At 43.6% G+C, this 14,859-nt stretch overlaps 1 protein-coding gene across 3 annotated transcripts in view; it reads left to right on the top strand.

The window, feature by feature from the left end:
- SIK2 (salt inducible kinase 2) overlaps positions 1-14,859 on the top strand; it is a 120,642-nt gene that overhangs the window by 92,796 nt on the left and 12,987 nt on the right. For all 3 annotated transcript variants that reach the window (XM_075909423.2, XM_025183679.3, XM_089773390.1), the window contains one exon: positions 3,527-3,691. In XM_075909423.2, the coding sequence (XP_075765538.1) occupies positions 3,527-3,691 (165 nt within the window). The remainder of the gene's footprint in view (positions 1-3,526; positions 3,692-14,859) is intronic.

Here is a 14,859-nt window from a genome sequence, read left to right as displayed (position 1 = left end):
TGTCTAGAGTCTAGACTACTGTCTGAAAAGCCAAGGCTTCTCAGTTAATCTAGTCGACTACTCACATTTCCCTCCTCCTTTCTGCCTCTGTCAGAGGCAGTAGGGTGCAGGTGGGAATCAGGAACCGGTGCTGCCTCCCGACCCCGTGCTGCTGCCACTATCATAGGTAGCAGTGCGGGGAAGAGGGGGAGACATAGGAGAATGCAGCGAAGCCAGACGTGAAGTCCCAGGCCACTGTGGACAGAGGCTGCTTCGCAACAGCCTCTCCCTTCCCTCCCTCAGTAGCCTCTGTCCTTGAGGAGCTCAGACCTCTGTGGACAGGGGCTGTTCCCATTCCGTGCTGCTGCCTCTGGATGCGGGGTAGCAGGCAGCTGGTCCGCGAGGGGAGCTGGCTCTTGCCTGATACAGAGGCAGCAGCATGCGGTGGCAAGGGATGCACTGTGACCGGGGCCGGATTGCACTGGCTGCCAGCCCCAGCCCAAGGGTCTATAGCAGTGTTTCTTAAACTATGTTCCACGGAACACTGGTGTTCCGTGAACAACTTGCAGGTGTGTCGCGACCTCTTCTTCGTTTTTGTTACTTCTTTGTTTTTGTCTTTTTGTGTGTGAAAACAAGTTTTTTCTGAAGAAAATGTCCATAGGTGTTTCGCATAAAAAAATTATTATTGTTTGGTGTTCCATGGTCTCAAAAAGTTTAAGAAACACTGGTCTATAGAATAGTCGACTAACTGCTAAGAATTCATGCAATCAGTCGACTTTTCTATTCCTCTCTATCTAACATCCCTAATTCCAATAATTCCCTTAGAGTTCCTTTTACAGTGTTTCTTGTTGTTTCATTAAAGAGCAAAAATATTATCTTTAATGCCTAGTTGAAAATAATTGACCTAGGATGATTCATACTGTCAGCTTTTAGTGGTATTGAATATATATACGTGCTGTCAAGTTGTTGGTCCTCAGTGTACTGTTATGTCTACTTGTGTCTGCGTCTCTAGCTACCTGGCTTCTTGCATTACACTTTTCCAGGAAGAATCAGAGCAGTGATGGTGCTCTGGGAGCTAATTGTAATACATTTTGTTTTGCATTCTCCTGAAGAGGAAGGCAGAAACTGTATGAGCTTTGCAAACACAGGTCAGATACAGCTAATCCAAATGAACACATTTGTAAATCCCTTGATGGTTTAAAAGTCATCCAGGCTAGTGTGGAGATCTCTAGCACACAAATGGTTGGTGCTTGCAGTGTTTGTGCTATGGAACTTTACTAATATTCCCACCAAGGCTGCCACTTGTTCAGCTGTAGATAGGGGAGCCCTGAGGTAGAAACGGCTATGCACTTTATAGCCCAAGGGTGGGCAAGAGTGCCTCTGGAGCCGGATCTGGCCCATGGCTGCCCTACCACGTCCCTGCCCCCAGGCCAGATGAGACCTGGGGATGGGGGAGCGTGCAACGTCTCCTCCCGCAAGGGGTACAAGGCATCAGAGGGAACCGCCAGCTCTTTTAAAACAGCTGGCAGTTCTCTCTAGCCACTGTGTGCCTCTGGCAGGGCAGGGGCAGGTGAAGAGAGACTTTGCCTGCTCCTCTCTGCCCCCAAGCCCTGATTGGCCTGCGGGTGGGAGGAGCACGCAAAGTCTCCTCCCCCTGCCAAGGGCATGCGACAGCTAGAGAGAAACGCCATCTGTTTTAAAATAGCCGGTGGTTCTCTCTAGTCACCATGCATCCCTGGCAGGGCGAGGGACTGATGGGGCTGGGGACAGAGAGAGGCAAAGACTTCATGTGCTCCTCCACCTTCAGGCCAATCAGGGGTAAAGGGGAAGCATGAGAAGTCTCCTGGCCTCACCCCTTCTGTCTGAGGCCCTGCCTCTTCTAGGGCCACCTGGGGCCACTTCTGAAATTTGTGAAGTGGCCCCTTTTTTAAAATTATTGCCCCCACCTCTATTCTAGCCTTTTGAATACCATATCAACATGTGGATGGTAAAACATGAGAAGTTACTAGATCCTTGTTTGTGTTTAGGATTCCCATGATCTCTCTGATTAATATTTTTGTGTGGAACTTTGTGTTTTTGTAAACACTTGATTTGCTTGCTTGGCCCATGCATGTGTAATGGCATGATCAGTCTGTGCCTGCTACGCACAGCCGTGACTGATGATCACACTACATACCGGGCTGGCTATGGGAGAGTTGCCTCTAAGTTCTTCAGGGACAGTGGAAGAATTCAGTCAACCTAGCTCCGATGTTGCTGTGAGGGGTGGTCTTATTTCCAAGCGTAGCACAGTGGCATATCTAATTCCCATGCCTACTAACCCTCAGCTGCTTACTGAGTGAAGTTACCTTTGGCCAGGTAACATTTGGTTAAATTCAGTTCTCATCCATGGCATTCTGAGTATCGCATGAGTCACACCGATCTCAGCCATAGCACTAGTCACTTTAAAAGAGAACACCCACCCTGCGGATTATGCCATTTGTCTCAATTCCAAGAGAAGGGAAATTCTGGCCCCCCTGAAGTCAGTGCCAAAATTCTCATTGGCTTGATGCACCCAGAATTTTACCCCGGATACTCTGAGAAGTTGATCGTTCTTTACTCTTTTCCAGGATGGACTTTGTATTTGACCATGTGGATCTTGTTTTAAATTATTCTAGAAACCTATTCCCATTATAAAAAAAAATTGAATTCTGATGAACCTGTAACTCTTGCTCTACCTGTGACTCATTAGTACAGCAGATGGAGTCTGACAAATGAAAAAGAAAAATCACAAAATAATCCCTTCATATCTTTAGTATGCTGTATGAAGCAGTCTTCTGTTTTATTGCCACAGTAACCCAATGTTTGCATAGGTGCAATGTTCTCTATATCCTTACTGTGTTCAATGTTATGTAGCAGTAGCAGATTTACCTGGCATTGCTCAGGTGTGTAACTGAAGAAATGGTTGGTTGGATTTTGCTGGGAACTAAAAGGAGGAGCAGTGTGGGGTATGGGGGCGAACAGCAATACAGAGGCAGCAGAGTGAGTGAGTGAGTGAGTGAGTGAGTGAGTGAGTGAGTGAGTGAGTGAGTGAGTGAGAGAGTGTAATCATTAGGATTAACTGATGAGCCCAGACTTACCGGTTAATCAGATAAACGACTACACACTAACATCTTCAGTGAAGAGATGCTGCTTGTTCAGAAACGTACATTTTTCTATTTACTAAATAAATTCTTAAGTCTTAAGCCTGCAAGGCCATGTTTCTGTATGAAGGTCAAGGCAGTAAATCTCACCACCTACTTTTGAGCCGTACTATGGTTTTAATATTAATGACGTTTGTATGCCAATGACCTTGAAGGAATTTAGCTCAAGCACTTCTCTCCTTTTATCAAACATGACAAAAGCCTCACTAGTACCAACCCTCCTGCCTTATCATGTAGTGACAAGCAGAAAAATCTAGGCTCCTCAGGGGAGCCCCTGCCACCAGCTTCGTGTTTGCAATTATCTTTTTGTTCTCATTGTTCATGATTCCTCTTTGCCCTAAGACTGTTTTGTTTTTTATATCTCATAGACGCAAGCCGTGGTGCCCCCTGTGAGCCTGCGTTCACAGAATGTAAGGCTGCTGAGGTCTCCGGGCCTCCCCCCACCCTCAGCTGCAGAAGCCTTCTCCTTTCCCCCTGCTAGCTGCCAAGTAGAATCAGCATTTATGGAGGAAGAGAGAGTCGATACCCCAAAGGTACATCTTATACATTACCTTATCATGTAGTGTCATGAAAGTGATGGGGGTGTTGGTACTGTTAAATTATTGCCTAAAAGTAGCATTTGATACCGGAATGATCTGTATGTTTTTATTAACTAATTGAAAGATGAGGCTTAAAAGCCTTGGCTTTTAGGGCATGTCTGTTTTCCAGTGCAGAACCCCTAAGAAAGGGGTCAGATCCTCAGTTTTTAGAGGATGGTGTCACTCTATTCTCTTCATTGGATCAACCTTGATTCATTCCAACTGGGATTGCTAAAAGTTATATAGTGTTGAGTAGAATAAGCTGCCCTCTTTATATCTTGTCTCCCTGTTTGCCTCTGAGGCATTTACAAGCAAAACTTACTCATTCTATTTGTGTATGGGTGATGTGGGAAAGACTGATCAGAAGACAAGTAAGGCACAATGATTTCTTTTATCAGACGTTATCTCCACATGGGGCATAAGTGTGTGTACGTCACATATGCATGCCCATATCCCATACATGTAGGTGAGAAATGTGACCAGTTCTAGGTACAAGATACGGGAGTTGATCATGCATCTTTGACAGCTTTATCTGTCCTGTTACCTTTAATCGGGCTCCCGTGGATTTTAGTCCAACATTCCAAATCCCATAAGCTGGTTTTTTTTGTTTGTTTTTTGTTTTTTAACAAATCAACTTCCATGGATACGTTTTTTTCCTCCTCTCCAAGTGTAAAAATTGGCCTGAAAGATAGTTGCTCAGGCCAGGAATTTTACTTGTGCAACTGACCTAGTGAAGATGGTGAGAAATATACATATATACTAAGCCTGGGTCTATACTAGGGCTTTATTTTGAAATAACTCCCCTTTGGTTGAATTTGTAAGCGTATTTATAAGTAGTCCATACTATCAAGCCCATTATTTCAAAATAAGGGGCTGCTTCTTTCAAAATCTGAATTCCTGCATTTCTTGGGGAATAACACTAATTTCGAAAGTCATTTCAAAATAGCGTTCATTTGGATTCTCTGGTGCTGCTAATTTGAAATAACTGGTTCCCAGAGTAATTCAAATTAATTACTTCCCAGTGCTTCCTGGGGCTCGAAGTCGAGGTAGCACATCCACATTAATGAAGCCTGCCTCAGACTAATTTTGAGGCTTTCGTGTAATGGAGACATGCTATTTTGATTTTGTAAAATCAGGAGTTAAGTAGTGTTCCCTCTAAGCAGCCCAGCTTCACAGGTGATTAATCAGCCCTGCCCAGTCATCTCCCCTGCACAGAGCCCTGACCCTCTGGCTGGGTGGGGCTGATCAATCATCTGTGAAGCTGGGCTGCTGCGCAGCTTAGTGGGAACACTGGAGTTAACTAAATTCAACTTACTTTGAAATAGTTTCCTAGTGTAGACATGGCCGGAGTGTAACAAGGGACAGTTGGATGCTGCTTGAACATCCTAAAAACCTACCTTTATACTGAATCCAAGACTGGAAACTTTCACCTGAAAAAGAGTTTTTTCTCAGAAATATAGATCTGAGAACAAGACCTAGAGCAGAAGCCTGCATTACTAGCTAAGGCTATTAGAATTTCACTCTTCCTCCTGCCTTATTAAATAAAAAAAAATGGCAGATACAAGTGCTTCAGTTTAAATATGGTATTTATTAATTTTTTATTGTAGTCCATTTCTTGAACAGTAAATAACCAGCAGGGACATTGATACTGACAGAAGGTATTAGCAAACTGCTGTGTCTCAACAGGAGTACAGCTAATACTCGCAGCAAGGCTATTTCTGTAACTAGAATTATATATAAAATCTGCTCTGGAGTAGGGATGTTAAATTTCGATTAATCAGCTAATCGAGTAGCTCTTGTACATTTCAAAGGAAGAGGTGCAGCTTCTGTCCCTGCTGGCACTGTTTCCCCTGCTGTGCCTCTGCCTCTCTTGCCCCCCTGCAGAGACAGTGCTGGGGGGGGGGAGCCAGCTCCTGCCCCGCCCCCAGCACCAGCTCCTGTCCCTGCCCCACCCCTCCCCCGCCTAGGCTTTTTGAATAGTTGACTAGTTGCTTACATCCCTACTCTGGAGACCATGTTATACTGCAATCCCATTTAATGGATTTTGTTTCCTGAAATCAGAATGGATGGTTTTGTGTAGACTTCCTGTATGTCCACAGTGAAGACTTAACTCATCTCTGCTAATAGGATGTGACAGTCCCACAGCTATACAGGTGTACGGTTACAGCAGTTGATGTATTTTGCCATCAAACTACATGTCTCAAGCAATACTCTGTAAGGAGGCAGAGAGATGTGTAAACTGGCAGCACTGAAAAAACTAGAGTCTGTCAGACTGTGCCTTGTTCAAAAATGTGTTTGTTCACATTAACACACTCATATTTTTTATTACATTGTAATTTTAATCTTGGCAAATTATGTTCTGATTCAAACCATGTTTTAGTTCCTGCTTGTCCTTCTGAAGGATTTTTTCCTTGTTGGTGGTTAGATGTTGACAGTAATACTTTGGGCCTTTTTCATGTCACTGATCTGAATAGCTCTGAGTGTGGTGTGGTTCCTTTACAGTGGAAACGCTATTGATTCACTTGAAAGCAAGTGGCCATCAAGTCAGAAGACTTAAAAGAATCAGTTAAAATTAGTTGAAAGTTAAAATATTTTGCCTTTCCCTTCAGGTTTTTTGTTTGTTTGTTTTATAATAAACATAGCCTGAATAGAATCTGCCAGCACACAGACTGCTTTAGACTAGAGTCATACCACACTAATCTCAAGAATATTGCATTGGCTAGATATTACAGTCCATATCCACCAGAGATTCTCAAACTGGGATCCACGTGCCACTGGTGGCCTGCAAAGACACAACTGGCCATGTGTTGCTGGCTGTCCTCTTCCCTGTCAGCTGCTAAATTCCACTACAAGACAGCAAATATGTTAAATACTTTCCATGTAAGAAACTATTATTGCTAAAGGGATATTTCAAATAGGATAAGCAGGGTTTTTACCTTGTGAAGGCAGACATGCCAGAGACTGCACAAAATCCTCAACGGTGACAGTTGATAACTTAATCTGTGTATAGATGCTCCACAGAATCACACATAGGAAGGGAGGTGTCAGAAGGACTCCCAAAACTTGACGTACAATATAGAATTTTTTTTAAAAATATTGGATAACGGAGCCAGAGCTGCTGTTTGTTAATGCCGACATAGCTTACTGCAAGCACAAATTATATATAGGTGTTCATCTCAAACGAACGCTGGAATTATTTCCCTGCACTCAGCTGCCGGTAGGACCATGGGGTGTGTCTAGACTACATGCCTCCTTCGACGGAGGCATGTAGATTAGCCAGATCGGAAGAGGGAAATGAAGCCGCGATTAAAATAATCGCGGCTTCATTTAAATTTAAATGGCTGCCCCGATCTGCCGATCAGCTGTTTGTCGGCAGATCGGGGCAGTCTGGACGCGACGCGCCGACAAAGAAGCCTTTCTTCATCGGCACAGGTAAACCTGGTTTCACGAGGCTTACCTGTGCCGATGAAGAAAGGCTTCTTTGTCGGCGCGTCGCGTCCAGACTGCCCCAATCTGCCGACAAACAGCTGATCGGCAGATCGGGGCAGCCATTTAAATTTAAATGAAGCCGCGATTATTTTAATCGCGGCTTCATTTCCCTCTTCCGATCTGGCTAATCTACATGCCTCCGTCGAAGGAGGCATGTAGTCTAGACACACCCATGGTGAAATAGCTACAAGTAGCTACTGCCTATGCTGAGAGGCTGTTTTCTACACAAATACTTCAGGCTGTTTGAAAACATACTGGGTTGTCATGCACCAAAGGACACTTGATTGTAGATTAACTGTTTTGCCACACATTTTCCCCTAAAATATTTCATAAAAAATCAGACAGCAGTCCTAAATACCATTTTTATGTTAGATGTTTAACTAGACAATCCTGCATCTGGACTGGCAATTAATTAGATTGTGCATAAATTTAGTGCTGCTGAAAGTTCAATGACTACCATTAGTGAACACAACAGGGGAAAAAGCCACTGTGTCAACTTTCCTATTATAACTCTGTCCATGCATTAGGGATGTAAGCGACTAGTCGCTCCGCCCCTCCCCTCTTTCTGCCTCTCTCTCAGAGGAGGAACAGGATTAAAAGCCGGTTCCCCCCAGTACCATCTCTGGTATGCATCTCAGGGACGAAGTGGGGAACTGGTGGCGCTTCCGCCTTCGAAATGTAGCAAGAGCCAGCGAGGCTCTTGCTACATTTCAAAGGCAGAGGCGCCCTTGTCAACTAATTGAATAGTCGATGCAAAGTCCATCGACTATTTGATGAGTTGATTATTCTAAATTTAACATCCCTACCATGCATCTCAACCCTCCTACTCCAATCCTGGTCACTGATGGTGGGTTTGCTAGCTCTGGTCTGCCAATGCTTGTAAAAATGAAGGAACGTTATCCAATGTATGAACAGGAGCCAAAATCAGAGTCATTAAATGTTTTTCCCCATTATCTTACTTTTTTTGATGTCTCAGTTTTCATCCCACATGGAGTTGGACAAGCCTGAGATGTTCAAGAAAGACATAAAGCCATTTTCAGTATTCAAGTACTAGAGGATTTACTCTGTGTTGCCACATCCTTGTGGGGGCTCAGGGTAGGAGGTGGGGGGTGCAACAGTTAGGGCAGGAGTCAAGGCAGGTGGGTCTGGCAGGCCCATGGCAGGGAGTTGAGTGATGGGACCTCAGGACAGGGGATAGGAGGTGCAGGAGTCAGGGAAGGGGATGGGGGCTCAGCGCAGGTATGTGTGCAGGATTCAGAGCAGGGGGCTGGGAGGTTGCAGGGGGGCACTTACTGGGAGGGTGGCAGCCTCCTCCTAGGGGGCCAGTGTTGTGCTGCCCACTCCCCACCCCCAGCTAGTGGTTCCTAGACGGCAGCAGTCTGCACACTCACTCCCCCAGCAGCTTCTCCTGGAGAGGTGACAGCTCTTCCAGGCGTGGAGGCTGCACAGCCCAGCCCCCCTGCCAGCAGCTGCTGGCGGGTGGGGCTGTCCAGCTCCCAAGTGGCCAGCCTGCCCCCTCACACCTGTCTCAGCAGCTCCTCACAAGAGGATGGAGCTGGGCTGCCCAACTCCTTCCCCCCCAGCAGCTCCTTGTGTGGGAAGGTTTGGGTCGGGGCTGCTCTGCCCAACCCTGTAGGTGGTTCTGGGGGGCTGTGGCAGTGTGGCCAGCAGGGCTCTTTTCCCTCCCCTCCCTCACACTGGTCTGGTGATGTGGTTGAGGGCTGGGAAGGAGGAGCTTGGGATGGGGGGACCCTTACCTACTGCTGCCCAGCTGGCCTCCTGTTCCTGATGCAGCCACCCCGCTGTGGTCAGTCTGACTGTCCTTTCTATCAGCCCCTTTCCTTTCCATGTTATGGAAAACAGATTCCAGGCACATCCCATTTTCCTGGCACAGCCAAACCTGTTCTTGCTTTAAGTTAGGCTAAGAGAAAGCTGCAAACCAAATGTGGTGGTCCTGGTTCAGTGTTTAGGAGGAGATCTTGAACAAACTCACTTGGGATGGATGGACAGCTTATTCTATACACTCTTAGAAGAGTAGAAGGTTAGCAACTGTTTTCTCTCAATAGTTTCAGAAATGCATGAAATGAGAGTCAGAAAATTATTTGATAAATATTGAACCTTCTTACTCAACCTGCTCCCTTTCTTTATTCTGAGGCAGATCAGCTGACTACTAAAATAAATGTGCACTGGTTTTGTTACTGCTGCCGTAGCAGCTTAGCTTACTCAGTTAACAGAAGGCAAAGTGGATTCTCTTCTGGCTTGTGCTGTGGCAGCAGAATTGTTAACAGGCCCATTAATTGAATGTTACATGAACTAGGGGGGAAAACAGCTTAACTCTCAGATCCCAGATTTAGAATCCTGCAAATCTGCAGATTTCCAATGTATATTCATGGGTATCTGCATCTGCAGATGTGGGCGCAGATATCTGTGGCTAATTTTTGCAGATGCAGGTGCAGATACCCATTTTTAATCCATGCAAGCCTCTACCCAGACAGTTTACAAAGCTGGGATATGAAATGCCATCATTTGGCATTGGGAGAAACGTGAAGCATTTTGCAATGCTCCTTCTCCTGGTATAGAAGCCAGCTGAATTCGGGAAAAGCTAGCTGAAACCTAGATCTCATTCTATATCTGACTTGTACCCAGAGATATAGATGTGATTTTGATGTTACATCTAGACTACAAGCCTCTTTCGAAAGAGATCATCTAGACAGACACAAGAGTTCCGAAAAAAGTTCTGCTTTTTCAAAAGAGAGCACCCAGGCAATCTGGACGTTCTCTTTCGAAAAAGCCCAGTTTGTGTTCAAGAACTCCTTTTTTCTTCATGGTAAAAGTAGATTTACCGATTTCGAAAAGAGGCAGTGTTCTTTCGGTTTAATTTCGAAAGAACGTGATGGCAGTCTACATGCAGGCGAAGTGGGTTTTTGTTTTTTTTAAATGGCCACTTTTTTCGAAAAAACTCCGTAGTCTGGACACACCCTCTGTGTTGATAGATAAGCTGCCAGGGCCTTCCCCATGATTTGTGCTCACCAGTTTGGCACTGGTGCATCCCCAGTTTTGTTCTGTTTCCTGATGACAGCAGAATAAACATGCATTGGGAAAAGGGGGGAAGAAATATAATAAATAGGCACTGTTTTGACAGCAGATAGGATGGAGTTTTCAATTGTGTTAGCTCAGTCGAGTTAGTGTAATGTAATTGAAAAGCCTGCTTATTGTTCTTTAAGATGTTATCCACCTGAAACAGGGTAGATAACAATTGACTTTTAGAATACAAAAATTTTGGGTTTAATTTTTTTAAACCATTTAAAATGAAATCTAAATTTAATACCAAATATGTTAAGGCCTAAGCTACTTATACTCTCAAAATATATTTAAATAAATATTCTAAATCCACAAGCCTCTATCAAAAACTTTGTGCTAAAGATGGCTTTTGTATACAAGGAAAGCAATGGAGGGAATCTTATTTTTGCAGTCAAGCTTTAGCAATATGTCACAATAAGTCACGCTAAGTAATTTAGGAGACTGTCATTTTCAGGAGACTTAAACAAGTAGGAACTTAAGCTCCAGTCACTTTCACTTACGCATATTAAAAACGTCTCCAGGCTGATCAGAAATAATCAGTTTAATTCACTCACTACACTTAATCTTTCTAGTTAATAAATTGTGTAGTTGTAAGTGTGAAACATGTATTAGTAAGATAAGTTTAAATATCCAAAACATACAAAGTAGTTTTAATAACTATAAACTTTGGATGCTGCTTTGTGTGTTTGAATTCCAGTTCCCATTCTAATGCAGCTTTACACCAATCATGAGCAAAATATTAATTTAGCAAGTAGCAGTAAATCATTCACCATTTTCAAATCTACCTAAATGTACAGTTAAGGATGTGAAAATAAGCAGCTATATATATTGCTTACATAAATGTATATAGTTGGTGTACTCTCTTAAGGCTTGTCTGCACTACAGAGAAGATTGAAGCTGCTGCAATCAATCTTCCAGGGTTCAAATTAGTGGGTCTAGTGAAGACAAGCTAATTTGAACTGAGAAGTCATTCTTGTTGGCACCCTGCTCCCAGGAGGACTAAGGACAGTCCTCAGGAGGATGTGTTCTCATTGACCTCCCACTGTGTGGATGGCGTCAAAACACGGTTTAAGATACTTCAGCTCCAGCTACATCATTAATATAGCTGGAGTTGTGAACCTTAAGTTGACTTTCCCCTTCAGTGTAAACCAGGCCAAAGGCAGCAAAAAGATTTACCAGATCTAGTGGTAAAGGCTTGATTTAGTTGTATATCAACATTTTAATGGTTATAGCAGTGAGAATGTGCCTCTTTGAAAATAACTGAAGTATACATGTAAAAGTTTATTAAAATCTGGGATTTAAATGAAGACTTTCTTCTCGGTGATTTAAATCACAGAACACTAGAACTGGAAGGGACCTCGAGAGGTCATCAAGTCCAGTCCCCTGCCCTCACGGCAGGACCCAGTAAATAGCTCATTTAAATCAATTATCCTGGGATGAAGACGTCTAGTTGGCCATGTTGTAGCTACAGAGGAAGTCTAGGCTACAAAGATCTAGCTAAACTGCTTTCCAGCCAGTTAGCTTGGATTTTACCTAAGTGTTGAGAGATTTTGCAGTTTTGCTCATTTAACTGAGCTGAAAACTATGTACTTTGTGCCTGTCAAGACAGAGCCATGGGGCCCAGCACTGTGCCTTCAGTACAGATTTAACTGCTGGGGCTTGTGTCTTGGCAGTGCCTGAAGCAAGGCCTCAGGTGTCAGAAATGCTTTTCTTTCCCAGGCTCCCTTGTGGAGGGGAGGCTGAGTTATGTCATGCACTCTTGACCTCTGCAGAAACAGCAGCAGCAATCAGTCGCATCCCTGCATTCGACATTGCTATCTGACTCCCCAGAGGCCCTGCAACTAGCAGTTACACTCAGGGAGGAGGCACACAGAGACTGGTCATTTATCTTTTCTCTTGTGTTTAATAAATAGGAAGTTATGCTAGTTATACAGAATCCCCGTGTATAGTGGGAACATCTGCACTGTGCTAATGCTGCTTAGCTTAGGGCCGTGTGCAAAACTTTCACTCGAGTTTACAGCACTGCATGGAAAACTCAGTCAACAGGAATGACCTTCCCCATATTATTGTATAAATTACAGCAGCTGGGGATATTTAAATTTTTCCTATCAAACAGAAGCAATGCTTCTGCCACATGGTGTTGGCATCTAACATCTGAACTCTTCTGTTATGGTCACAAAATTGCATTAGTTCAGTATTGAATAGCACCAGTGAGGCGAGCATACAAACACTATCCCCCCTTTTTTTGTAATGCAGGCCCCTGTAGACTCTTCAGTCAGGGCTGAGGAGAGATACTAGCAATTCCTGCATTTAAAAACAAGCAGCCCATAAAATCAAAGCCACTGGCAATGATGGCCCTTGTAGTTAGTGTTATGTGCAACCATGCCAGAAAAACAGTCCCAGTGTCATTCCTTGGGTCAGCAGGAGCACATCTCACCCAGCAATCCTCAGAGTACTTTAAGGAGCAGCACTGATGGACTTCAGAGTGCCTCCGGCCCAGTCCATGGTGGAAAGAACGTGCTTGCCAACTTGGTGGCTTACAGAAGTGGTGTGAAGGAAAGTACCAGGATTCCACAGATTGAGAAATAACCTGTTTCTAGCACCAAGCTTCTTGCTCAACTGGGTTTTCAAACAGGCTGGAAATGTTACGCAGGAAACTTAGGAATATAAATTGCAAAGGATATCAGGTAGTGTCCAGAATAAACCTGAATCCAAATTACTCTAGGTAAATCCCAAATGCATTCTTCCCTGTCTAAGTTTATTCCTGGAAAATATCTTATTTAGCATCATGCAGCTATGGAGGTTATGGACAAACGGGTATCACCCCAAAACATGACTAAGCTTCTACCCAAGCATGACTGGAGAAACAAGAGAATTTCAATTTGACACTGAAGTCTCCTTTCCATGAGTCCAGGAACCACAGAAATTAAGTAACTTTCTTAGAAACATGCACAGATATCTTTAAGCCTCACCATGCCGTCATTTCTCTTCTGGAGGGGCGTTGTGTATCCTTCACCTGGACATAGCTGAATGCCTGCCCTTTCCCTGGGTCTTGTCCCAGCTGATTTATGGGGATGCTCCCATTCTAATCCTTATCAAGGAATAGGCATTACATTCCCAGATGAAAGACAGTAGGTAGTGAAAACCTGACTGGGTTTTCACTAGAAAGCAAAGTCCACAGAGATCTGTGGGCAATTGGCCCAGCCCCAAACAGCTCAGCAGTTAACTAATTATGAAGTTAATGTGATAAGACTTAAGTTCTGTAGAGAACTCTACATTATTTTGTAAAATTGCAACTGCTTAAATGTCTGGGGATTAGCAAAGAGCTGGGGAGGTAATTATCTGGCTGGAGGGACTTGAAATGAAAATGCAGAAGAGAGGAAAACTCAGAAGCAGATTATCTCAAAGGCCACCGGCAGTGGGTAGAAAGCTCCCTCTGAAGGATTTGGAGATTTACAGCACTGTACATGATAAAGGCAAAAGCTTAATATTAAATGTTCAGTATTAGACTGGAATAAAGGATTAAGTAATTTCTCCTATAACCTCCTTAAACCAAGAATGAGGGAATGTTATTCGACGATCCATGAAATGTCAAACCCAAGAGTCTCTTCATTCTTTCTTCTGTTGTCCAGAGATCCTTACAGAGCTAGACAATGGGTTCCTGAACTGCACTTGACAATTATACCCTAGTCAGCTTAGACATCAGAACACTGGCAAATAATTTATTGAGAGCCACGTCTGAATTGTAGAAATCCAGGAGCCTTAAGGTCTGTCTACATGGTATGCTAGCCCATACTAAGGGGGCCTGAAGTCTAATATGTACTATTAGTGTGTTTTATACTCAGTGGTACATGTAGATCCTTCCGGTGTGCCCTAAGAGTTCCCTAGGGTACATTATCTAGTACTATTGAAACAGTACTACATCAGATTGCTTGAAAAGCGGGGGGAAATGAGGGACTCAGGGCAGAGTGGCTTGAGTTAAATCATATTGCAGTCAATGCAGAACTAAGGAATAACTCTACTATTCCTGAGGGAGAGTTGTCCAACCTGTTAAAAATTTCCACTGAAATGAAAGAACTTACATAACTCCCCGAGATCATTAGATAGGCAGTGCTTTATTACCCTAGCAGTTAGAAAGCTTTTTCCTAACGTCCAACCTAAACCTCTTGCTTTAGTTGAAGCCTACTGCTTTTTGTCCTATCCTCAGTGGTTAATGGGAGCTGTTTTTCTCCCTCCTCCATGTAACAATTGCATTTAAAACTTACTGATTTTTTAAACAAAGGAAATGTCTGTTATTAATGAACTGAACTAAATGTTTCTGATCACCATGTCCATCAAGATTTTAGTTCTAATAGATCTCATCCTGTCTCCATTTTTATTCATAGATTGAGAGAGAACACCCTTTCTTGAGGTTTTCAAGCTCTGTTTCTCAGTTTTGAATGAGCTAGAAATTGAACTTGAACTAGTTGAATAAAGAAATGGAAAAAATTCTCTGCACCTGCAGAAGAAGCTAGTTGCTGTCAAAAGCTGATTTAGCATTTCATCGAACTCTG

The sequence above is a fragment of the Pelodiscus sinensis genome, chromosome 25, assembly GCF_052426305.1.
Source record: "Pelodiscus sinensis isolate ZL-2025 chromosome 25, ASM5242630v1, whole genome shotgun sequence".
Taxonomy (NCBI): domain Eukaryota; kingdom Metazoa; phylum Chordata; order Testudines; family Trionychidae; genus Pelodiscus; species Pelodiscus sinensis.
The sequence above is the reverse complement of the archived record's forward strand: the minus strand, read 5'-3'. Positions and strand labels throughout refer to the sequence as shown.